Below are 26,018 nucleotides of genomic sequence, written 5' to 3'. Positions count from 1 at the left end.
ATATTTCAGACAAAAATAGGACTTTTCCAGACTAGCCCCTGGGGCCCTGGTCCATCCACATCTTGATCTTCTCTAGTTGACACTTGACGGCGTGTTCCACGCCACCAGAGGCGATTCTCGCCGTAATCTGGACTGTCCATCCACATTCCACATCACGGACCAATCCGACCAAAGAACCACTCGTCATCAGAGCTCCAAACGGAATCCACACGTCAGACTCAATCACTCAGAGTGACAGACGGTCAGTCGTCAACGTACAGACAGATATACAGAATAGTAAACAATTTTAGGTAAGATTATCACAAATTCCTAAAACACGGATTTATGTAAAATAATTAGAGCATATTTTGACCCACAGGGATTTTTGTCTTTCAGTTCAGCTTTCTTGCTACATCACGTAGATCGAGAAACGTAAACAATACCGTCATTCTCGTGACGGATTGGTTGTCTGGTTTAATAGCATTTTGGGGATTGGTTAACGCCCGTGTCATCACTGAGATCAGTGACGCCAAGGGCGAAAAACCAACTACATCCGCAAAAATGAGCTTCTCAAGGGTCAACCTTATAGAGGAACCATTAGCTCCACAAATATTCGTAAGTGATTACTCTTTCATGTTACTCAATCAAGCAATGAGGCCATTTTAGCATTGATTTTCATTGGAAAATTTGGATATAATTCTTAAAATATGGACAAAATACATATTAAAATTCAGGTTCACAATTTTTCTATACATATTATAAATTTATAATTAATTTAGCCGAGATTGTGAAATCAATCACCTACTATGTAGGTAGATTATTTTTACAGTCTGATAGCGAATAAAATTCTCTTAAAATAATTTTAAAAATAAAAATTTGTGAAATCCCCGTTGAGTCGGGTACCTAATACATATAGCGAGAGGTTTGACTATATTAAGCAGGGTATACTATATCGGTAATCATTTTGGTATGGCAGATAACAGGTTTCATTAGCAATTTCTTTTATACCGTATTTGCATAGAATAAAATATCAAATACTTCAATAAGCGTTGTTAAAAATCTGGCAAAATAGAATTTTAAAACAAAAAATACATTTCCATAAATCTGAATGCAGATACCGATCAATAAGTGCCTTCACGACTCAGTCGAGTCGCAACTCTTGACCGTGGTAGATGTGCAGCGCGTGGTCTCACAGTGAATAACTGGACAAAATTTTTTATCTGAAGTTGCATCGACGAATCAACACCACACCCGTTTCACACAATGTCAGATTTAGATATTTTAAAAAGAGAATGGGATAAGGCCTTGTCAGATTTTTGTAGTGCTGAAGTTTCAGATAAATGGTGGTCTCATGTAGTCGAAAAGTATTCCAGCGAAGACAGAAAGTATCACAATCATGATTATTTATTAAGAACATTTCAATTCGTAAAGGAAAACATAGAAAAATTAAAATCACCGCAAGCAGTTGCCATGGCCATATTTTTCCAGAAGTAAGTACATATTATAATCATTCATGTTTTTTTTAGATTCACAGCAGACGTTTTCATTTATTTATTGAAGTTGAACCATAGATAAACATCACCTTGAATAATTTCAATGGAATATTCAGTGAGCAGGCCGTCGATGAAATAATTTCTACCCATGCATAACGGTTTTATTTATATAAGATAGCTGTGCAACGCTAAATTGTTTCTTACGTCAATGACTTCGAGAGATAAACATCAGAGAAAGGAAAAAACGTACTTACGAACCGCGCACTAATTAGACCGAAAACCATTTATTGAAAATTAAAGCTGAATAAAAACCAAAGTTCACTTAAAGATTAGCGTGTAATTTTGAAGTTACGTTATGAAGGGGGAGTGGGATGTGTTCCTTTCTGTGTGGTTTTGAACATAGGCCATACGATGTGACGTGATGAAAAACATGTATTAATTCATGAATGATTCACTAATCTTGTGTCGCGTCTATCGTTCCCCCAGACTGGAGTACGACCCAAGCTCAGGCGACGGCGACGCTGCCTGCGTGGAGAGATACAAACAATTCCTGCAAGAAGCTCAGATCGACCACGAAGAGGTCGATCAATATTTTTTTTTCCAGATCAATATTCATAAAAAAAATATTCAGCTACGGGATGCCAGCGTTAAATCAGCTTAATACAAATGATACTTCAAAGTTTCTTTTTTAATAAGTACAGTGCAAAATTACTCTTGATTCTGTTAATCGCTCTTCAACTATGTATTACTAATTGTTATTAATGAAAGTGCCTACATTTTGCTAAGATATTTTGTTTCTGCAGTGAAAATGTTTCTTAATATGCAGGAAGTAAAATGTACATTAAACTTTATTTTAAACCTCCCATTCTTCAACTGGAACACTTCAGACCTTTTTTTTGCAAGAATTCAGGTATTATACCATATAAAATTTAATAAGATTCAATTCATGATGAGAAAAATATAGAAAAACCCACAATTTTCATTGGAATCGCGTTCTACTGCAGGACGAGAGAGCGAAATGCACCTTAGAGCTGCTGGAGGCGAGCAAAAGTAACCTGACGGAGGAGCACATGACGGTGGGGAGCAGCGGGGCGGAGGACCGCCACTACCTCCTGGACGCGCTCATCGCCGTGCTGGGGGCGCCGCCCCCCGAGTACGAACTGTATACGGCCAGGGTGCAGGCCGAGTATACCCATCTCTCTGATGCTGCCTACAAACAACTCAGGCTCAAGGTACAGGAACTACTTGCTTCCCTATACGAAATAGGTGTATATAAAGTATTGGCTTAATGTAATGATGTATGAAGAATGTATACAAACCATGAGAAGAGGTTGGAAAAGAAATGCTTATATGCGACTCTAAACTACCGTTTATTATATCAATGAAACATTAATTACATAGGCGCATGATCAAACTTTGCATCGGCAGCTGTTTCATTATTTATAGCCTTGACATGAACTTTCTGGTCCTCTTATTTAATATCTTCAGTGTTATTGGTAGATCAGCAGCTCAGGCGCATTTGCTTTTAATCTGAAGAAATCACAACAACCTGAAGATTATCAAAATTACTTGGCGTTGATAATCCCTGATAAAGAAGCTTGAATACAAATAATTACTGAGCTAACACTGTAATTAATGTAATTTAAAAACTGTCCAGAAAGCAACAATGTCAAAAAGAAATCATGGTGTTTGGATTATCATAAAATTTTCCTGCTTATAAAATAAAAATAACAACTCCTGTAACTGAAATGCTTTCTCCTCAGATTCTGCAATCTTTGCTGCTCATCCCGAATGTTTATGCCACGCGGGAATTCCAAGAGCGCTACGAGAAGCAGGCCCGAGAAAATATACGCAAGGAAATAGAGAAACTGAAGCAATCGCAACATTGAGATCGCAAGCGCAATTCCAGAATTGGAATTCAAGTCAACTGCAACGAACTCTACGCTTGCTATACTACCAATCACTAATTCAGTAGCATAAGTGAAAGAATTTTTATACTACGTTGAAATTTTTTCTAAAGAAGTTCAGATTTATTACCTCGAAAATATAACTGAGAGCATAAAGAGCAAAATTATCCGGCGAGTCAGCAAGCGTTTCGATGTCATTGCAATGAAACTGAATGAGGACTGCGCATGCCAGTCACAAGCGATAGTGAACAGTTTTTATCTGCCTAATCGCTAGGCTGTATTGACAATCCTTTTGATCATTTCTCATTCAGATTGACAGGGCTACATTCTGGGTCTAGCATAATGCAATGCTCCTGATTTCAAAAATTGTTTTTATCTTTACATCAAAGCATTAAAATAACGTTTTTAAACGAAGTGAACACGGTTTGAGCTTATTCTAGTGGTGGAAGGTCGTCTAGAATGATTCACGGAAACTTATTCATTTGAAAGCGCAATAAAAAAAAGAACTAGTTTCTTTACAATAAAAATTTTATTGGAAAAGACATTACCTGAATTTCGTGGTTTGGTGTATGTTGTTCTTCAAATGAAATAGGGTCCTTGGACAGTCATTGTCAACAATTAATTTAAGATAACCCCGTAAAAAATTACATAACGGCATAAAAAATCCAAATCGGGGGATCGGGCCGGCCAAAGAAGGTCATTTTTCAAAAGTGACATTCTTGACCAATACCACACGCGGGCACAGAGCATATGTGCAAGCAGTTGTAAAAACCACTCAATCATCCAGCACACAAATTTGAAAAATGGTGATTAATTCGATTTTTACTCATGGACACATAATAAGAAAATAATGCATAATTACCTAAAAGACGTTTCATATACTAGCCATCAAACCAATTTCGAACCAAAGATATGGATGCATTTCTAAATAATATAATTTATAGCACGTCCGAACCCTTTGTATACAAACGATAAATTGCCCAAAATCATTGCTAATTTTATTTGAAGGCATTATAACGAGAGCGTTCAGGAGGTTGAATGAAAAACGTGACGCAGAAATGTATCCTCAAGAGTTTTTGTGAGTGAACCTAATAAAGTCAACTTGTACATCGACGGAGGTTTTCTTGTGGAAGGCGTAGGTCTTGGGGAGATCGTAGCGCAGTTCCGCGACGACCTCCCCAGCGAGTCCCAGTGTAGAGGCCTTGCGGATGACGTGCTTCCTGGTAGAGCTTTTGTGCAGACTGTACACGGCCCCTTGGGTCAGAGCGCCCGCTACCTGTCCAGGTCAAGTGAGGTTAAATACATGAGGTTCTGGTTAGTGAGGATAAATACTAATGGTCACGTGAGAGCAAATTAGGTGAAGTGAAGAAATGTCCATGACGTAATTGTAATAGTCTGTCAATGCACTTATTCAAACTTTATTATATGATTCAGGAAATTTATTTTCAATTTATTGCTTATTCCAAATGAGTAATTAGGCTTGAGAGTAAGTAGTACGAAATGTTTCATGGCTTATTAAATTAAAAGTCATATGAAACTCATTGAAAATAATGATAGATTCCGACTCACTTCAAGAAATTTGAGATCTGTTCCTTGATTATTTTTGGTACCGAATGGAGGGTTAAGAATGACCGTATCGAAATGATTTCTCCAGCGAGTGCCGGCGTCGGTGAGCAGCTGAAGAACGTCGGTCTGGACGAGCTCGATACATGGCAGCTCGAACTCACTCAGGTTCTCCTGACACACCGCCAGAGCCGCACCGTCGATATCAAAACTGCAGCAAAACCATCAACATTGTAAACCTGGCCCGTAGAATACCGAGCATTATCTACAATTCACTGACATGTTTGACATTGAAACCTGCCCTTCATCGACAATGAGTCTATAATGCGAACAGACTAAAGAGAAATAGTTTTCGTAAAAGCTTAATGTAGGTGCTCGAGGTTGCGGCCATTCAAGAAGAACTAACCCAGTGACGGCAGCAGCTCCCAACATGGCTGCTCCAAGAGCCAGTACGCCGCAGCCACAGCCCAAGTCTGCCACAGTTTTGCGCTCGACGTCACCGTACTGCACGTGAGCAGCATGCAGGAGATGAGCAGCAATATGAGCCGGAGTCACGTACTGCTCCAGAGCCACCTTCGGCTCCTGGAAGCCCTGCACTTCTTGCAGGTGCGCCTCCAACTGCCTCAGCTTCATTGCACCTGATCCAAACAACGACACGAACGCCGTAAGAAGAAACGTTTCCAATATCAATGTAAATTGCCATCCCAATCCAGTGTAGAAACACTCATTAAAAGTCTAATGATAAATTAGCCTAACTATAATTCAGGTATATAGTACATAGAAATAGTTCAGGAATTGAATAAGGAGCGATTTACAGGTCAACCAGCAAGATAAGTAGGTTAAAAATTGGGATTGTGAAGAATTCAGAATATTTTTCTAGCGCGCACGGTACCTCCTTGTCAACTGGTACACGGCACCTCATGTCAACTGGTACACGGCACCTCATGTCAACTGGTACACGGCACCTCATGTCAACTCACCGGCTTGGCGGGTGGGGTAGGATCAAGTCTCGGCAGGACAGGAAGGATGAAGTTGCCGAAGGAGGAGTCCGTAGGAATGAAGTAACCGAAGCTGTGCGTGGTCGCGCTCAGCAGCGTGGGGCGTTGGCTGGTCGCCGTGCCGGCCAAGTGGCCGTCGGTGCCGGACTGCCAGCCCTGAGTTGCCGTATTCTCAGAAATAGTTACGAGTTCGTAACTATGATCACTGACAGCTTTTCAAGTTAAACCTACTAGTATCAGATAAGAAATCGGCCGTTACGAGTACTTAGAGCGCCACGTGTCCCACGTGGACTTGAGCGAGTTTTGATTGTACGGCCTCTGTTCACAAAACGCTATCCTGCGATAATGTAATGAGTAATTTTGTACACGTTCCAGGAAAGTCGTGTGTCATCATTTTTAAACTCGTCGAAGAAAACACACCAACTATACATGGATCATCAGTGCCCTCAATAGAACACGCTGAGACGAGTACAAATGCTGTGCCAGTTACAGACAATTTCATTCATTGCTTTAAATTTTGATTTAACAAATAAGAGATAACTCCAATTAAAACCCATCAATAGTATGGATAAATTATAGTGCATGAGCATAGCAGATTATTTAGTTGAGAATAAAGTCTTAAAGCAAATGTGCTCAATCGAATAAGAAATATAGAAGACTTGGACTTTGGATTTAGTATTAAATTGACATCGACAACAGACTGATTACAAGAGTTATACTATCCATTATCGTATTTTATCGAGTCTTCCATTAATAATTCATATCGAGTCCTCCGTGAAACGTCATCCCTGAATAATTCCTCTCGATTCTTCCACGAAATGTAATTCATGAATAATCCCTATCGATTCCTCATTGAAAAGTCCTGCCTGAATAATTCCTATATATACCCCAATAAATAATTTAAGAGTAAGTGGTAGGCTCACGCCCTAACCGTGCTCTGGTGGACAGTGGTGGCGGGAGCGAGGGCCTGCGACGCGCCCTGCTTCAAGAACATCTGCTTCTTGAACTGCAGGTCCTCTAAGATCTTGCGCTGAGGGTTGCTGGTGCTGCTACTGGTCACGCTGTCTGAAATTTACCAAGTTAGCAATACCAAATATTTCTCATTTACGGATCAATTGAAAATATATTTCAGACCTAAAATTTATTCGAAGTTTTCTAAAATCGCTGTTCAAATTAAAGTTATTCGTCCAAGAAAAGCTGCGTGGATAAAAAACTCATTTTTCGCAGTGGTTGAAGTACAAGATGAACGGCCCAAGCATCGAAGAATAAAAAGTGTCGAGTTTACTAAAACAGCAAATAATATTTGAATGAATGTGTTATTTCAAGATCGTAGACGCGTATGGTACCAGAAATAAATAATTTCTCCTTATCAGCTGGCATTGTAAACCGGTGAGAAATGAAAGCACCCTTGAAAAAATAAATCAGTTCGATGTTTCAAATTTCTTCAACTATCGACATTCAGACAAGGAGCCGAACCATGAACAGTTCTAAGGAGAAGCAAGATTAATATATCTGATCTTAATATTTAAGCATATATCCTGGGAGATTAGCAACGTATTTAGTCTGCATTTTCGTACCTCTGGGAGGGACGGTTGGGGCTGCCATATCAGTACGTGCGTCTCATGCTCGCAACACTAATTATAATATGTCGCTAAGAACACTATTTTTTGTGCTACTAAATAGACTTAATGTAATTTAAACGAGCAATGCAAATAATATAAGCAATGAAACCTAATTTATATGAGAAAATATCAATGTAATTTAATCAATTTAAGAAAATACCAAAGTAATTTAATCAATTTAAGAAAATATCAAAGTAATTAAATCAATTTAAGAAAATAGCAATGTAATTTTATATTAATCCAGCCAAAATTACAAACTTTGCACTCAAACGAGGAAAAATAGCATTAAAAACAGTAAAACAGACTCATTCATAATACGGTGCTCACAAAAAGTGACATCTTGGATAATTGTCTTGTACTGTACTAATAAAGTCGATTACAGTGATATGCTGTTTATGAGATCTTATAGGAAATCTTTCGCAGCGAGTCACTATCTCATCAAAAAAGAAATCGGTGGCTCAACAAACCATGTACTGTATGTTGCATTTCAACGGCACGCAAGTTACCTCGCCAAAAGTTAGCTTCTATCGACAGGCGAAGCTGATTCCTAGCAGCTCTTGGCAGTATGACAGGCAGAAAATTATACGAAATGAGTTTAGAGGAGATTTAAAAAAAAATTTATATCGCGCGGATAGCCCCAGTTTAACCGTCGCAATTGATCAAAGCTGATCGTCACTAGCAAATTGGCGCTCCGACCGCATCACTTGAATCAACTAGCGTGAACATTTACCTGGCATGAAATTTTACTCCGATTAATGAAGATTAGGCAATTGAACCTTGGGGTCTCCAAATCTGGGCAAAGAATAGAATAAACAACAATATCAAACTAATTCCTACGTTTGAGTCTTGATATATTAGTAAATATATTGATATACGTTGGAAATATTAAGGAGGCGACTCAGGACCGGGGGAAACGCCACGAACTTCCCCAAGCGAAAGCCGGTTTGCAGGCCTTCACATCGTTAGTGGAAGTTTAAAAAAATATGGTGAATTTTAAGAATTTAATTACAAATAAACCAAATTGCTTTAGTTCCAAAGTTACCGAGCTTCCACTAACGAGAAGACCATTGAACGGCCTTCACCCCATACGGAATGAACCAATTTCTTACAGATACTAATAGGTTAGTAAAAACGCTCAGAAGGCGAGTACTTTATTGATCACTCAATACAGGAAAATATGTACATATTAGGAACAGGAATGATTGCTGGTTTTTCAGAGCGACTTCTGATGGTGAAACAAAACAATGGAGGTCTGGTTTCTGGTAGCAGTCCGCCGCTTGAGGGCCAACTTGCTTCTAAATCAAGTGCAGTAGGGCAATGAAACGAACCAACGTAAGAAAATATGTCTTTAGTTGTGAGCAAATGTCGCAGATGTAAAATAACAATAAAATAAGCTGGTGGCCGGTCACAACTTCTAGAATTAAAATTAGGCAACATCTTCCCACGCTATAATACTGAAATTAATTCTGGTGTTACTTCTACTTTGATAAATGAAATTAGTCAAAAATGAAGAAACACCAATTTGTTTAGACAAAGTAAGATCATCAAGTTAAATTACTGGATGATTAAGATCAGCGGTAAAGAAGAAAGATGCTCAAATGGTTCGGAGTAGTAGATGAATGTTTATATACTCGCCTATATTTTACAACATTATTACAATTATTTCAATATTACACCAAACCAAAAGCTTTAATGATAAGCTAAAATCGATTATTTCAACCGATTCTCCGAGGACTACAGTTACAACGATGTACTCGAATAATTTGTACACTGAATCGCAGCTTTCGAGGCTCTTCATCTCACAGTCTTCACATAACAGAACAAAGACCTGACATTTCAAGCCCAGCGCGTCTGATGCCCTGGTCGTCAAGCTGCGCGTTTTCGAAGCGCGGATGCAACTTCAGGTCCGGCGTGAAGGGCGGCGGGATAAATTCGTCCCACTCGATGATGTCATCATCTGAATCGACGCCTTCAACACCTGAAACAAAATTAACGTCTTTTAATTTTAAATAAATCAATCTCTTATAATAATCAGAGCCCTGATATTTTTAATGAGATTTCATGACCGAATCGAATAGACGTTTCTTATCAATTCATATAAGTGTAGAACAAGAGTATGGAATGTGGTCATGTAAGTTCAAGATGTATCAAGACTAGTAATTAGTCAACAAAAATATATCGGAAGTTTAGAAAAATGTTCATGAAATCTATAACTAGGATTTTAAAACTGAACACACACAACTCGGGACTGGAAGAAATTCACGCCACTTAGCGCTGTCAATGATTTAAAAAATAGTTAAGTTAGCTAATTGTTACTAGCCTTCATCCTCCGCAACGCCGTTCTCATTTGCATTTGTGCTGCTATCTTTTCCGTCATTCGTTTTCTCTTGGGAAGTAGGGGAAGATGTGCCATCAGTGGCAAGATTGCTGTCATCCCCTATGACGGTGATAGCGGATTTTTCAGCAGAGTCGGCAGGGATGTCTTTGTTGGTGGCCTTGGCAAGCAGCCCTCCCAGGGCGCCACTGAGCCTGATGCGAGGTAGGGGCGCCGTCGCAGGGTTGGTGTCAGGAGCTTCGTTCTCTTCGACGTTGCCGTCTATGGTGGACGTGAGAAGTGTGCTACGGGACGCTGACATGTCCCCTGTAGTGTCGAGGATCATGCTCGCCTCGTCCTCTGCCGCACTCTGAAGTGAAATAAAACATCCAGGTGAATAATAGCTATCTGCTCGACGGCGAAATTTGTAAAATAGTCAGATTTATATCCATAATGATATTACATAAAGGGAAAAAGACAAATAATTTTTTATTGGAATTAAACATATTGGCAGTTAGTCGTAGTGGTGGTGCCGGCACAACCACTACAGCCAAACTAATAAATACCATATGCATTTTCTAGAATAAATAGCGACAGATAAGAAAAAAATGAGTAAAAAAACAGATGAAATATCACTGAAAAATGATTAAATTAGAGAAAATTAGGTGAAAAGATCAACAAAGAACATTTCCCAGAGTCATGGCGAGTAAATAGAGGAATTGTACGCAGAAACGACGGTCAACTGTACCTGGTCCATCACCTCGATTCCTTCATCCAGAGGATGCTCCTCGATCTCAGGCTCGTCGGGCTTCTCTTGCTTCACGAAGACACCGTCCTGCAAATCATCACAAGCTCTGTAGTCAATACGCTAAAAATACATCTATAAATAAGGCAAGCAAAAAGGTGAGGAGGTCGTGAGTTGGCAAATGAATGCACGTTGTACAATTTTAATAATATTAATCATTATTACTAACAAAAATAAATAAACCTTTGTGGCAAGAATAACTCACTACATATTTGAATTCTGGTTAATGTGTACGTGCAGATAGATTCAAGTGATTCAGTAACATACCACAAAAGATCCCGACTGCGTGATTTCTATGGCGTCCAACGGTTCTTCTTTGATGCGGACGGCCGGCACGTGCATTTCTGAAATTTATTCAATATAATTTTAAAATAAAACAATATTTGGTCGGTCATTAAAACTAGAAACCTCAACAGACATTTACAAACGACAAATAAATGCATATCAATGAGGCAACTACACTGAAGCTGAGATACAGTATGTGCCTCGAGCTAAGGTAGATCGAGAATTTTTGCAATCAAAATTCAATTAGAATCACAAATTCTACAACACTAAAATAGTGGCTAACAGAAATAACTTCGGCCTAGTATACTCTTATTAAAAGGATCCACTTACGAACAACAGGCTTCTTCTTCTTTTTCTTCTTCTTCTTCTTTGGCTGTGCCGAAGAATTTGCAGATTGCAATGAGTCGCCCTCAGCGTCTGCAGGAGTGGCAGGCGCCGCTACCGCGTCAGCTGATGCCGGGGTGCTGGCGGCGACACAATCAGCAGGAGACGTCGTGGAGTCGGTAGGAGGCATTGCAGGATCAGGGACAGGCGAATCAATGGCAGGCTCTGCAGGATCCTTAGGTGCTGGGAGATCAGGAGCAGCCACTGTAGGATCAGTGCTAAGTGATACAGGAGCAGGAACATTCGCAGCAGGATCAGTGACAGTCTTTGTCGGATCCAAGTCAGTTTTTGCAGGATCAGCCTCAGGTGCAGCCGATGACGCAGCGACTGCAGCAGAAACTATTCCATCTCCTGAGCCAGCCGAGGTGCCAATCAGGTCAGCAGCAGCAGCAGCAGCAGCAGCAGTAGTAGTAACAGGTTCAGAGTTAGAAGAAACTTCTTCTTGAGCTGAAACATCTGCCGGCACAACAACCTCCTTATCGTCGTCTTTAACGTCCTTCATCTCGTTCTCTTGCTTTTGTTGGGCTTCAAGTCTTTCCTTTTCCTCGGCCTCTTCCTTCGCCCTTTTTGCATTTTCTTCCCTCTCTTTTTGCTGCTCACAAAACGCGTTCATGGATAATTATATAAGTTTAAGTTGGATACAAATTCTTGAAAACTAACATATAACGTCGCATAAAACAATCCATTTAAATTCACAAATATGAAATAATCAAAATTCCAAATCGTTGAACAAAAATGCTCAGCCTTCAGCAGTCTTGATATACAAAACCCATAGACTAACTCTGACACGTCCAAATCATTAGAAATAAAGTAAAGGACAAATTTGAGTTTGCAAAGTTCAACGACAATCCACTTACCGTATCCTAGAACAGACATGAAAACGAAAAAATTATTATATGAATTCGCTTGAGCTTTACTAAGCAAAAAAATCATCACTAGCATATTGTAGTGGTTGATATGACATTAGTTAAGCCCCAGCAGCCAGGTGATCACCTCAAACTAAGATATATAAGGTATTCTTAATTATTAGCACATAACATGAAGTTCCAGTAACCAAAATATACCAAAAGCGCATTTAATGAACAGCGATTTTTCATGAAATTGGCGATTAACAGACTATAATCACTGACAAAAACGGACTCTATGGTAAAAGTCTCAGAATCAGAATATAGTAATTATCTTAGATTTTAACATCGAAGAATTTTGTTTGAGTCTAAATTCTAGGATTGCAGTGATGACCTTCAAATTCGGTAAGAAAACTTAATTTTCTACTAATATAGAATAAAAGTTCCTGGTGAACATTAATGGATACAGCCTAATTGGCGGGTAAAATCGATTTGCATTTACGTGAAATATGAAGTATTATTGCTTCTTGAAATTTTTCTGAATTTGACAACATCAATCTCAGTGTATAGAAGTCGAGCAAGGACAATTCCTACTAGAAGAACTCTCAAGAAACAGGATAAAACATGAAAACTGCCGTTGAGTTATTCCTTGCAATAATGTAAACACTAAACCCGAGTAGAATTCAAAACACGAAAAAGAACCTGAGAAGAATACGAGCCACGAAAAATGATGCAATGGTAAAATCAAAATAGTAAGAAGAGTTCAAGCAATTTTATATGCGGAATGAAAGCAGTTTAACTTAGTGAAGAGTTCCTCATATGTCACCTTGACGAGGTCCTGATAGCAGCTGGGATGGTAGTTGGCACCGTCCCTGGCGACGGCGTTCCTGTAGTGCCACTCGTCCGTGTGGTGCTGGAAGAACTGACTGAAGGTGTCGCGGCACACAGGGCACACACCCAGACCAGGCTCTTCACTGTCCACTGGCACACTGGCTTCAGTTTCCTCGTCCTCGTCCCTCGAAGTGTCGCGTAGCAATCCTGCACCACCAGCGCCACTCTCATTCTCGAACATACTAGGCACTGCAATGTAAACGAAGAAATTAATTTCAAAGGTTTGGCTAATATTTTGGGAAGCAACTGTAATGTTTTCAATTCATAAAAGGCAGTGTTGACTATAACGTTGATACAAACAGCAATACATTAGTAGTAGAACAATTAAAAATTTACACAGCAAGCGAGGAAATCATTGAAATTTAATCATATATACAAATTTGTGTAACATTAGTACAAATTTAGCAGATGTAATATTTATCTTATATTTATTAATCAGCATAGAGAATGAGCCTGAACTGGCCTAATTAAACAAAGTAGGAATTTGTTCACACTTATGATGGGGCAATCGTGCGCATACATGACAAATAATTAAAATATAATTCAACGGAAATGAACAAAGTAGCTTGCCTCTTTCATCGACGTCTTCGATTTCCTCATATTGCATCCAGTCGTCCAGTGGAATGTACATTTTCCTGGTATTGGCCTTCTTGGTGCTCTCTTGCTCACGCTTGTTTTGCCTGAAGTGCCAGTCTAGATGCTGCGAATAATGCACCGTCTGCTCAGCGGGGTACCGCATGCCGCATGACGAACATTGCATGCCACGGTACAAATATGCCACTAGGGGGCTGCTGCGCCTGCACAAACAATATTTCATTTTAACATAAACATCACATGACATAGCAGGATTAATGGCTGTTACGACGACTGATTGGGAATTATTTCAGAATTCGAAAATGTTCACGCAAATTCAAATGAATAAGAGTTCAAAGTGTGAACACTGGTCAATTCTAGAATTGAAGGAATGTTTCTAAATCAGTAAGTTAGTGAAGTATTAATAAGAAATTATCACTAAAGAAATCTAAAATTTAAATTTAGTGCGTGTATTACCTTCTTAATTGTTGTGATTTGAACAGGGAATCCATCTTAGCGACACTACTAGGTTTTGGCTCTGCTCCTTCTTCAGGCTCCAGCCAATCTTCATCGTTAACATCGATGGCAACAGGTTTCTTTGGCTTGGCCTTAAGGTCTTCCATCTTCTTTACTTGAATGCTTGGAGTTATACTAGTTTCCTTAGCAGAGCTAACTTCAGTAACGGAGCTGTCTTGGGTGGCCTTGCTCACACTAGTGACGGAGCTTTCTTTTGCGTCGGATGAAGCGTCTTTAGGAGGTTCAGTGGCGTTGGGCTTACCGATGATACCGACTTTGATGAGCGTCTGCAGCAGAGAAGACACATCTAGAGAAGGCAAGCCTGAAGAGGGTGCTGGCGAGGGTGTCACGGCTCTAGGGGTGACTGAACGCGGAGGCGGCGATTGGGAAGGTCCTTCGTTGGTGATGTAAGCGCCAGGGACGACTGCGGATGTTTTTGCTTCAGTCGCAGCTCCTTTGGGGCTCGGCGAAAGCGTGGGGAATGGTGGGGGTGCTGACATAGGTATGGAGGTTTTAGTCACGGGGACTTCAGGTGCGACGGGGAATGGAGGTTGAGGAGTCGAGGGAAGTTTAGAGAATGCAGCAAGGCTTGATGGAGGTGTTGGTGGTGGTTGTAAAGCACCTTTGTTGTACTTATTTGCGAGACGACCTGTCGTTTGATAAAGTGACCGCGTGAGGGCAGGGTAATTGGGAATGAGCACGTCACAGTCCATACCGATGACGGTTGTCTCGCCAGGTATGATATCGGGAGGCAAGGCAGAGAAGCTCAGGTACTTGCGAATCTGGCGCACACTAACACTTGTGGGTAGCCCGCCATAAGAGACGGGGAAATTCACTGTGTTGATATTGACGGTTAAAAATTTATTTACAAACTTCAACACGTGAATTTTTCCGTCAATAGTGATTCGTTGAGGCTTTGCGTCCAAGTACACAGGCATCATGCGTTTCGTGTTAGCATTAACCACAAGCGAGATTTTGCCAAGAAGGAAATCTCGATTGGTTTCTTTCCCAATTGTAACGCTGGGAGGTCTGCCATCCAAGCGGATAGTGCGGACGCGGCCAGCAAGGTGGATGGTAATGGGTTTGCCTCCAAAGAAGCACTGATAACCTCGGCCGTCGAGGAAAAGTTCTGCCGTCGGTACGCCCAATTTGACGCGATGAGTCTCACCCTCAATTGTAAATTCTTTATAATCGTCATTAGTATTCATGGGAATGACGAATTCGCCGCCATCGAATACGATGTTGCAGTGGCCCTCCTCAAACGCGACGGTCCTCGGGTCGAAGGCATCCATGAGGAGGATGGCGGTCTCGCCGTACGTGCGGATATCGCGAGAATATCCGTCAATATCAATCTTGCGAGTTTCCGACTCTCTGGTAACCTGCCGTAAAACTTCTTCAGGCACAACAGGCAAGTCCGGCTCTCCAGTCCATTCATCGTGGGCATAATAGTCAGGCCTGAAGCTGCCATCAACCGGGGGTAAGTCGCGGTGATAACTTCCACGATCTAAGTCTGCAAGAACAACACACACTGTGACTAGAAGAATTTGAAAGATGCCATGGCATTTCATTTCAAGACACATGCACAGGTGCATATAAGACGACAGTTCACCTGATGAAAATTTTCAAGCATCAATACGATGAAAATTTGTTGAGCAGTGTGTATTTTTTTAGTATTTCAATTGCATATCTTGTATATCACCCTTTTCCCACGCGTAGAACATAAAGAAATCAAAGCAGAACAAAAAACAAATATTCTAAAGAGGGCTTCAACTGTACTGACCAGGTCTGGGAGGCGGAGGCAAAGGACTTCTTCCCTTGTCAAGAGGTCCCCGCAGTTGAGGAGGCAGAGGTGGGGGTGGCAGGAGATTCGATTTCTCTGCAGGTGATCTGATGTGAGGGGACACGGCTTGATGGTCTCTGATGGGGGCAGGGCTGCAGCTCCTGTCTCGGGCCTGAGCGCGCCGCATCTTGTCCCTCTCATAGACAGCAAGCACCTGCTGCAGCGTGTTGTTGTACGCAGCGATGCTGATCTGGCCCAGGCGTAGCTGCTCTTCTGCTTGGGTGATGATCACCTGTGAACACAACCACATTAAAATACCGAGCACATCACACATGAACGTGCTTCACACCTAATTAATATTGATCATTGTCAGCTGGTTCGATTCTACGTAATTTTACTTGAATAGAAGGAAATGAGGTGTTTATAAAAGTTCTAATACTGATAGAATCTATATATAATATGAAACTCATAAATGTCAATACTGTGGGAAGCAAGGTGAAAGTCCTTTTCTCTAGCAAATATAGAGATAGCAGATGAAATTAATTTTCAAAGTCGAATCTTCGTGAAATTGTCCTCCGATTTCGCGGAGAAAAGCCGTCAGATAAATGTTCGGGCTAATAGGGCATCTCCCATGGCGAGCGTTGGTCTCAATATTTTCCGTCAGATTCGTTGGATCATTTGTTAGCAGCAATAAACTTTATCAATTTCTGTGGCTCTGTGAACATTTAATCTCCATTGTATCCTTGCTTTGTGACGTTATTAGTAGTTACTGATTGATGCGTACAGGTAGTTTCGGCATTCTGATCTAGAATTTATTTATGATGCTAATGCCACATACCTCTAGCGATTTGGTTTGTCAGTAGTGAGCAAGCCGGTAGCGACCTGAACAGCTTCGGGCTTGTTACAAAGTTATCTGATTGCCTAAACAAGTTCAAAATCACTTACCTAATTCCTAATCACTTATTCTACGGCTTGCATCATGCCAGGCTATTTCCCACTGTCGGTGACACTCCTCGTCATCTTAGTTCTACTGTCTCATGCATTCATTCGCCCGTTAAAACTCAATTGATTGAGCTCTGTTTTTAAAATAAAAAAACTAATTTTCTCTAGAGCTCGGTTAGTATTATCTTACTACGTTTGAATGCCAGGCACAATGACATTGAAGAATATTACTAACCTTGAGTCCGGCTGAATCAGCCAGCATGGCCTCGTTGGAGAGAAGTTGTCCGTCGTCATCTCCAAAAAGACTTTTCTTGATCGCGCGCGCTGATAGAGGCCAAAAAACACAGAGTAACCAGCGTTAGTTACATGAATATTAGGAAATAATAACCACATGTATATTTCCTAACAGAGGTTCGAAAATATATTTCCTAACCCGATGTATATTTGATGGAAATTTCCTAAATTTCCTGATGAAAATTTCCTAACCAGATGTATACTTCTTAATTATACATCCTAAGATGTATATTTCCTAGCAGAGTTCCAGTGTTAGTTACATGAATATAGTTTAAACAAATAAAATATAAATAATAGGCGAGTCATGAAAAATTCATGACCACAATTCATCACAAAGGATTCCACTGGTAAATGGGAAAGCTCCTTGCCGAACACTGAATGGTGGATTAATTATTAATCAAGTTCAATTTATTAGATTAAATACCTAAGTTGATGCTTAGGCGACGTTGTTATACAAATGTCATTCAATAACGTACGTCATAGTTTAGTCATGGTGATAGTTTGCTACAGTGGAGACAAGACCCACCTCTGGAGAAGCAGTAGTGCAGACAAGTCTCACCTCTGGAGAGGCAGTAGTGCAGACAAGTCTCACCTCTGGAGAAGCAGTAGTGCAGACAAGGCTTACCTCTGGAGAAGCAGTAGTGCAGACAAGGCTCACCTCTGGAGAGGCAGTAGTGCAGACAAGGCTTACCTCTGGAGAAGCAGTAGTGCAGACAAGACTCACCTCTGGAGAGGCTATGGTACAGACAAGGCTTACCTCTGGATAGGCTATGGTACAGACAAGTCTCACCTCTGGAGAGGCTGTGCTGCAGACAAGACTCACCTCTGGAGAGGCTGTGCTGCATGGCTGGAACACTTGTGTCAGGGAGAGAAGGAGTGCTGCACGAGCGCTGGAATTGCTTGAATTCTGGGTTCTTTTCTCTGAACTTGGCCCAGTTTGAAGGATGTGTCTTGTGCTCCACGATGAGAATTTCTGGGTCATCAGGAGCTTCTTTTGTAACATCGTTTACTGGTAGATCCTGTGAACAAGGCTCATTTATTTCAACAGACCACAGTCGGGTAAAGGAACTGAGACTCCGAGTAAACCTTCACTAAATTTAATGTATGAATAATGATGTAAATTCATGCAAAGAGTAGCTACAGGATACCAATCAACACAAAAAAAATAACCATTCATGACAGGAGCATCAGTTTGTCGGCGCTACATCTATACGTTATGATGGAAGATGTAGCAGTCACTTATTTCAGGCATCTGTTTTTTAGTGATGGAGGGCTGAATGAATAAGTGAAGCATCTGTTTTTTAGTGATGGAGGGCTGAATGAATAAGTGAAGCATCTGTTAGTTGATGAAGGAGGGCTGTATAAATAAGTACAGCATCTGTTAGTAGATGAAGGAGGGCTGAATGATTGTATACACACCGGCTTTACGACGGCAGGCCCTGGCTTACGAAGGTCCTGGTCCTCCCTGGCGACGGACAGCCCACCAGCAGTGACTGCGGCGCCCTCTTGGAAGGCCGCGGGCAGCACCTGCGTCCGCAAGTCCACGTCCGTTGAGCCGAACAAACTGACCATAAAAAAAATAACAGTTATCAACGTGGAGGCGAAAAATTTATTAGGTATGTCAAGCATATAAAAATATTATTTATACAGTGCAAGCTTTATACAACTGAATTTAAAAACACAAAATTAATAAATAACGTCAATCTTACAAGAATTGAATGCAACACACGTATAAATAGTGTTCACATTATCTGTGGAACAAAAACTCAACAGACGCAATTTGCACTCTGATAGTTATTCATGACATGGCAGAAAAAATTTATCACCATCTCAGTGTTATTGGACTGCAGGAAACGTGCACACTCTCTGGTGCTTGTTCATTATATTGCTGAAAAATTAAGCAACTCAAAGCTGTACTGCAGAAAATACAGATCAAAATACTGCAAATTGGCGCATCTGGAATGAAACTTACTCGTCGTCGGGTTCAGGGCCAGCCGCTGACGTGTCAGCGGGAGGCAAGCTTTTACCAGGAGCACACGCGCCCATCAGCCTCAAGTCGACGTCACCTGAGAAAAAATAATTTGCCATTACAATTCATTTAATTCATCGCAGTGGGTCATTACTGGAACATCTTTGTGCTTCCAACAAGCTGGGAACAAAAGAGGCAGAGCATAAAAATGTAATGTGATGCACAACTATGAAATTCCCATCTATTTCGACGATAACATTAATAATAATAATTCAATACCAAAAGGGAACAAGGTACAATGTATTGGCCCATGAAAGTTTTATAGATTTAAAGATGCATATTCGAAACTATAATAAAACTTCTAAATTAATTCAAAATGATTCTACTCGATGTTTGCACGAACTCTAATACACTAAGATTAAACTGATTAAAAGCACAATACAATTACCTTTTTTATCCATGTAAATCAGCGGGTTTGGTTTGTTGGCTTCATAGTGGTCACTCTCGTCAGAGTCAGTCCCATCTTCAGGATTTTCCTTCTTTTTCTCTTGGTTTTCTTTTGAAAAAATTTCAGGAGGTGGAGAGATTTCCATGGGTTCGGGACTGGGAGTAGCGCGTTTCCTGAGATGCTGCCGGTGACGCGACAAGGAACGGTCAACGTTGCGGAAAGAGTCTTTAGCGCTTGAGGTGGTAGATGGTTCATCAGGAATTGCTTTATTATCAGTGGACAACGCTGGTTTAGACTCCTCATTTGGTCCCGGACCAGAGGTGGTGGTGGTGGTGATACTTGCCTTGAGGTCCTCTGACTTGGAGGACCCTGCGTCGGACTGAACAGAGACATTCGACGCCTCGGCCGGCGTGACGTGTGTACTGGATGTTTTCAATGCAGAAGTTTTTTGAGAGTCCTTAGGAGGTCCTGTTTTGGAGTCATTGGTATCAACAAATGAGTTTGATTTAATCAATGATCCTACATTAGGGGAGTCTCGTTTCTTTTGTTCGTGGGTACTGGACTTGGAACTAGATCGTCCATCTTTACTTCTGTGCGCACTTGATTCACGGTGCTTCGTCGGAGACTGACTTCGTTCCACTTTATTAGATGAACGAGGAGAAGAAGAGCGGTTTTCAACACGTTGTTTTTCTTTCCTGTCAACTTTCTTCAGCTCACGCTGAATTTCTTCCCTACGGTCATTTGACTTATCCCGCATTTTTGAAGTATCCTTAGTAGCAGAAGCACTGGGCTCTTTTTTAGATGGCGCCTCTGAAGTGCTAGACGACGCTGGAACAGAGCTACTGGGTGGAAGGGTAGCGACCTCCGACGGCTTGATCTCGTCTTTGGGTGCTAGACGAGGATCCCGGGACATTATTCGAGGGTCTCTGTTCGAAGTCACCGGCACCTGAGGCTTACTTTTACTAGCATCAAAAACTTTCAGATCGATTTTTATTTTCGTGGGAACCTTAGTGAGGACATCAGGTTTGAAAAGCTGATTAGCTTCTTCAGCAATTTCTTTAGAGAGAGACCGCGAGGAAATATTGCGGCTTTTGCCTACAACGCGAGGGTCTCTGGATGAATTAGAAGATCTGGCAGTCGCCGACTTGAGCGGATGAATGGCGTGCATGCTAGAGGGACGCTCCACAGGCCGGGCAGTCCCCAAACGAGGGTCTCGACTGCTGGTGGCTGCAGGAATAGCGCAATGTGATGAGGCTCGAGGGTCTTGAGATGAGGCTCGAGGGTCTTGAGATGAGGCTCGAGGGTCATGAGATTGGGCTCGGGGGTCGCGAGATGGAGCATGTTTCTCGGCGGTAGTTGCGGGTGAGGCGTGGGGAGAGGCTCGAGGGTCTTGAGATGAGGCTCGAGAATCTTGAGATGAGGCTCGAGAGTCTTGAGATGAGGCTCGAGGGACTTGAGATGAGGCTCGACTGTCTTGAGATGAGGCTCGAGGGTCTTGAGATGAGGCTCTGGGGTCATGAGATTGGGCTCGGGGGTCGCGAGATGGAGCATGTTTCTCGGCGGTAGTTGCGGGTGAGGCGTGGGGAGCTAAGGTCGGGGTGGGGACTCGCTGAGGCTTGACTGGCGGTGTGGCTTGCGGGGGGCGCCGAGGCTCAGGGAGAGTCGCTAGGGGAGACTGGCTCGGCTGCAGAGACAAACATTGAAACAAGCACGAGGAAAAAACTATAAGCAATGATGCTAAGGGTGAGCTAACCTTGTAACAACATTAATATATTTTTGATATAATCTTGATTAGCAAATGATCACCGGAGATAAATCAGGTAACTGGATTAATTAATGCCCAAAAATTGAATTATAATAATCACAAATATAAAAATATAAATTGATTTAAATAGTACTTATGGAAGGTCTTTCATAAACTTCATGTATACCGCAACAGGGCCCATTAACTGATATTCTCGAAATGAATAGAACTATAATCTTTTAATTCACCTTTTGGGAGCTAGAAGAAGGCTTTTGTGAGGAGCTAGATGCATCGGAGTCGGTTGATTTCTTTTTAATTTTGTAACTTTTGAGCCAATGCTCACGGCTGGAGCTTTTGTCCGTACTGCGGGAGCTACTACCGCTACTGCTGCTGCTGCCAGTGGGCTAGAATGATGCAAAATAAGCATTAGGGAAAAAATGGGGAAGACTGAGCTAGAAGCCCAGTGAGGGCCTTACTACAGTGGTAGATTAAGGGAAAAAGCCATATTTAAAATTAAACAATTGATGCTAACGCCGCTCAAAGTTAGGACAATAAAGTCAGTTGCGCTATTGTGGTTTGTAATTAACATGAGCTTGTCAACTAACTGTTGAGTTTGCACTCTTATAAATGGCAACACATGTTGCCATTTATATTTTATGAAAATATAAATGGCAACACATGTTACCATTTATATTTTATGAAAATATATACATGTTTATATTTTTAAAGCTTAGTTCCTGAATTGCAATTCCCTTCTCGAATAATAATGTAGAAGGTTCACTACCACATTCTGGTCCATACAAACTGCAGCTACAATACTACCTTCCGGTCTATACGAACAGAAGCTTTAGCCGTATCAGGAACAGCAGGAGGAAACGCTTCAGAAGCTTCACTTGGCCAGGCAGTTGGCTTAGATAAGCTGCTGCTGCTGCTGCTGCTGATGCCAGAGCTCTGCTTCTCAGCAGGCTTCTCTACAGTTGCCATAGCCTGAAAAAATGAAAACACTTTTAATGTAAATATGATCAAAAGATTGATGAGGTAGTAAAAGTGCAACAAATTTACTCATTTTCCATTCATCCGTTAATTGAATGTTAACTTCTTGATGAAAAATTTACATATTCCCATTCTGAAGAAATGTTGCAATTTTTCAATTAAGATAAAATATACCTATAAATAATTCATGTTACTGGGATTAGAAAAAGAATGGTTTGCTTGAAATACTCAAATTTTGAAATTTTTCTGAAAAAATTCATAACACTCGAAAGTGAGGTAAAAAATTTTTGACAAAGATACAAGCTTAGAAATTATGGTGTCGAAGAGAATACCTACATAATTCAAATTGATCAAAGGAATGCAATGGGCAATCACTTCACAAACCTGTTTTTTTTCCAGGGCAAGCTTTTTCTTCAATTCCATGTCCAGCTCCTTTGGGAGCGCACCAACCTCAGCTCCTGAGGCAGACAAGCCCCGGCTCTGTAAAAATAATGAACTTTAAATATTCTTCTCACAAAAATAAATACAATTTTGCAAAGTGCTAAGTGCTAAGGTTAATCAAACTTTCAAAAGTGCTTTACAAACAAGCATTAATTAAATTAAAACTAGCAAAATTTGAATGCACTGTTTAGAAAATTTGTATTGCAAGCAGCCCACCTTAAGAAGGGTAGGGTTCACAAAAATAGTGCTTGGTTTAGCACGAGAAGATTGACTAGGGACTGAAGCTGAAGGAGTGGGAGCAGTGACTGGCCATGCCGGGTCCAGGGCCTGGACCTTCACATCTAATCCATAGAGAGTAGACTTGCGGAATATATCATTCCAAGTCTGGCGCAGTTCATACATCTTGCGACGAGTTCTTTCATCCACCTTGTAGAATGAGATACCATTAAATATACAAACAATCGTGGCCACAGATCATAATAATCATCAATGACAACAGCGTACTTTACATTCAGATATTTGCTTTACTGATCCTTCTGGACACTAGGTACCTATGGCAGTTTTCAATGCCAACAATTAGAGGAGTTTCTAAAAAGAAGAAAAATTAAAACTCATTTTAACACTATTACTGCAGAGTCATTATTTATGATGATATAGTGAATGATGAAGTATATCTCAATGGCTTTCCATTGTCATGAACAAAAATGTCAAAGGGTAAGCCAGTTTACATTATTAATAATGTCTTACCAAGTCCCTCAACTTCTGAGTAGTGTGACACAGGTATTCCTTGTGAATACTCTTATAAGACGAACAATGATAGGATACAATCCCTAAAATCCAACTCAATTATGTAGCAATAGATAACATTGTTACTAGACTGATGACCAACTGTAAACATTAAAATTATAGAAAACACTCACTTTTTCAAAAATGTGAGCAAAAAGATGATGCACTTTCAGCTGGAAGAGTTTGATGTAGTCTTCTTTAACATTTTTGATGATAGAGTCCACCAGGTATAAGCAAGGCAACTTCTGCACCTGGGGACACTGAAAAAAAAAAATGATGAGTTTCAGTGCTAGAGTGAATATTCATTAATCCTTTAGCAGGTGATTTAGCCTAAACAACAACTAAAAATCATAGAACTAGCTTTAAAATAGCATAATTAATCACATTGAAGTTAGATACTTTACCTTTACATTTGCAAGTTCAATATAACATTACATGAAATCTTTTAGGACAGTCACCATATTTGATAAATTTTTCAAATGTGATTTGTGCCTTTGATATGCAAAATATTTAAAGTGTTCATGAGACAGACCTCTCTGTCTCATGTAATTTATGTAATTTAAAGTAATTTTTAAACTTGGCCATACTTTCTAATAGTTAATACAATGTTCTTATAAAATAAATCATAACATAGTTTATAAACACACATTGCAGCATCTTAGCATCTACTGAACCAATAACAAGGCAGATAACCCCAATTATGTTCAGGAATGAAAATACTCAAATTTGAAAAGTTTTTGCTCAGATATCTGTATTAAAAATTTGTGCAATATAACCAAGTAATGTAACACAATAATACTAATTAATGTTAAGTATACAGGGGTTGGACAATATAAGGGAAAAGCCCAAAATTTTGAGATCACAATTTTTTATTTTTTGAACATGTTTTTAGCAATAAACTTGACATATTTAATGTTTATTGTTAATGTACTATCGCTGCTAATTGATATTTTATGCTATTATATATTTTTCAATAAAATTTCTGTGGCTAAAACCTAATAGAAATGGCAAGCCTCTCCAAGTTTCAAAGAGGCCAAATTGTTATGCCTGTATGGCAGGCGCTAGTGCATCAGAAACTTCCTAAATGATTGACTTGTCAAAAGGCACTCTGTCTTAAAAGTAATGACTGCTATCAGAAGAGATGGAAAAAAACATCCTAAGCAAAGCCTGGGTCTGGCCATAAGTCAAATTTGTGTGAAAGAGGTCTGTCTAAAACCAATTATTTGGCAAAATCAAATGACACTGGCTCTTAAAATTATAGCAAACAACTATCGACACCTACAGAACCCAGTGCAAATAAAAACTGTTTGGCAGGAGCTTCAAAAATCTGTATTCTAAGGAAAAGCTGTGCTTAGAAAACCTCCAGAATTGGTTGCTACAAGCAGTGGAAAACTGTGATAGGTACTCTCTGACAAATATTTGTTTGCCTTATACCGACCTCTGACCAAGAGTATGTTATGAGAAGGTTAAAAAAAGCTTGAAAGAGGGTTAAACTGGGTTTAGCTGAAAGAAGTTAAAGAGGGTTCAACTGAAGAATGGGTTAAATATTTTTTTTTGCAAGAATTGGCATTTCCTACCAATTGATAGTTGCCTATAACACTTTCAGATTCAATTTAAAAATGTGCAATATAGTTGCCTATAATACTTACAGATTAAATTCAGAAAGGTACAATATAGTTGCCTATAATAATTACAGATTTAATATAGAACAGTAAGAATTTTTTTCATTTAGTGACCAAACATGATAAGAAAATGAAGGACACTATACATTAACAAGAGCTAATTGAAATTAACTGGGATTAATTAAAACACTACACTTACCGAATGAGCATATTCTTGAATGGCAGAGACAATTACAGCTGCATGTTCCTTGTTCTCATCAGCCAGCATTGTCAAGAATGTTATTTGAGGCTTGGAGCTGTTCAGGTCAGCCAGAGCTTCTTTGTAGTCATGTGCTACTTCTGAGGCCTCAGGGTGGCTATCCATGACACCATTCATGATTGATACGAAATAATAACTAGACCAATCCTTAATGTATCAATATGTAAATTTGCAGTATTCACAAACACTCATCATAAGAGGCACACAAAATTCTAATTGGTTGGTATTCTAATTCTATCTGATTTGACAGTTTCAAATGTAGAACTGTTTCTGAAATTAAGAATTGATTGAAAAATTTCAAAGAGTGTCAACAAATCACACTGTACAGTGTTATGAATAGAATTAAATTTTTTCTAGAAACATTATAGAATAAAATATATGCTATCATGCTAGCATACATGTCAAGTGTACATCTAATAGAGGAAATATCTTAATAACCAGCTAAATGGTTTGGCAAGATTCTTTCTTTCTGCCAATTTTGTCTCTTGGACTAACAAGCCATGAATTTGTGTCTGATGGGCCTGCTCCCGGGTCCAGGGCCAGGGTGCACAGCAGGATAGAAATT

At 40.2% G+C, this 26,018-nt stretch overlaps 4 protein-coding genes across 4 annotated transcripts; 1 reads left to right on the top strand and 3 right to left on the bottom strand.

Moving 5' to 3' along the window:
* The first annotated feature begins 1,136 nt into the window (after positions 1-1,136).
* Positions 1,137-3,890, top strand: LOC108674558. Its single transcript, XM_018162522.2, has 4 exons — positions 1,137-1,469; positions 1,959-2,052; positions 2,477-2,704; positions 3,236-3,890. The coding sequence occupies exons 1-4, from the start codon at positions 1,243-1,245 to the stop codon at positions 3,359-3,361; spliced, it is 675 nt and encodes a 224-aa protein (XP_018018011.1). The 5' UTR covers positions 1,137-1,242; the 3' UTR covers positions 3,362-3,890.
* A 540-nt stretch (positions 3,891-4,430) lies between these two features.
* LOC108674557 (rRNA N6-adenosine-methyltransferase METTL5-like) lies at positions 4,431-5,989 on the bottom strand. The gene is made up of 4 exons (XM_018162521.2): positions 5,923-5,989; positions 5,349-5,580; positions 4,949-5,153; positions 4,431-4,655 (listed from the first exon to the last, which is right to left on the bottom strand). The coding sequence occupies exons 2-4, from the start codon at positions 5,573-5,575 to the stop codon at positions 4,446-4,448; spliced, it is 642 nt and encodes a 213-aa protein (XP_018018010.1). The 5' UTR covers positions 5,576-5,580; positions 5,923-5,989; the 3' UTR covers positions 4,431-4,445.
* Positions 5,914-7,545, bottom strand: LOC108674535 (SOSS complex subunit C homolog). The gene is made up of 3 exons (XM_018162496.1): positions 7,518-7,545; positions 6,872-7,005; positions 5,914-6,096 (listed from the first exon to the last, which is right to left on the bottom strand). Exons 1-3 carry the CDS (start codon positions 7,543-7,545, stop codon positions 5,914-5,916), a joined length of 345 nt encoding a protein of 114 aa, XP_018017985.1.
* Positions 7,546-8,700: 1,155 nt separating this feature from the next.
* Positions 8,701-25,726, bottom strand: LOC108674534. The gene is made up of 21 exons (XM_018162495.2): positions 25,394-25,726; positions 23,707-23,832; positions 23,003-23,212; positions 22,730-22,825; positions 22,175-22,339; positions 21,601-21,756; positions 19,609-21,292; positions 19,164-19,257; positions 18,611-18,755; positions 18,015-18,210; positions 17,133-17,221; positions 15,956-16,247; positions 14,137-15,685; positions 13,657-13,883; positions 13,022-13,275; positions 12,208-12,213; positions 11,297-11,942; positions 10,949-11,025; positions 10,625-10,711; positions 9,883-10,246; positions 8,701-9,540 (listed from the first exon to the last, which is right to left on the bottom strand). Exons 1-21 carry the CDS (start codon positions 25,556-25,558, stop codon positions 9,371-9,373), a joined length of 6,798 nt encoding a protein of 2,265 aa, XP_018017984.2. The 5' UTR covers positions 25,559-25,726; the 3' UTR covers positions 8,701-9,370.
* Between the last annotated feature and the right edge of the window lie 292 nt (positions 25,727-26,018).

The sequence above is a fragment of the Hyalella azteca genome, unplaced genomic scaffold (assembly GCF_000764305.2).
Source record: "Hyalella azteca isolate HAZT.00-mixed unplaced genomic scaffold, Hazt_2.0.2 contig11104, whole genome shotgun sequence".
NCBI lineage: Eukaryota > Metazoa > Arthropoda > Malacostraca > Amphipoda > Hyalellidae > Hyalella > Hyalella azteca.
This window is presented reverse-complemented; position numbering and strand designations above follow the sequence as displayed.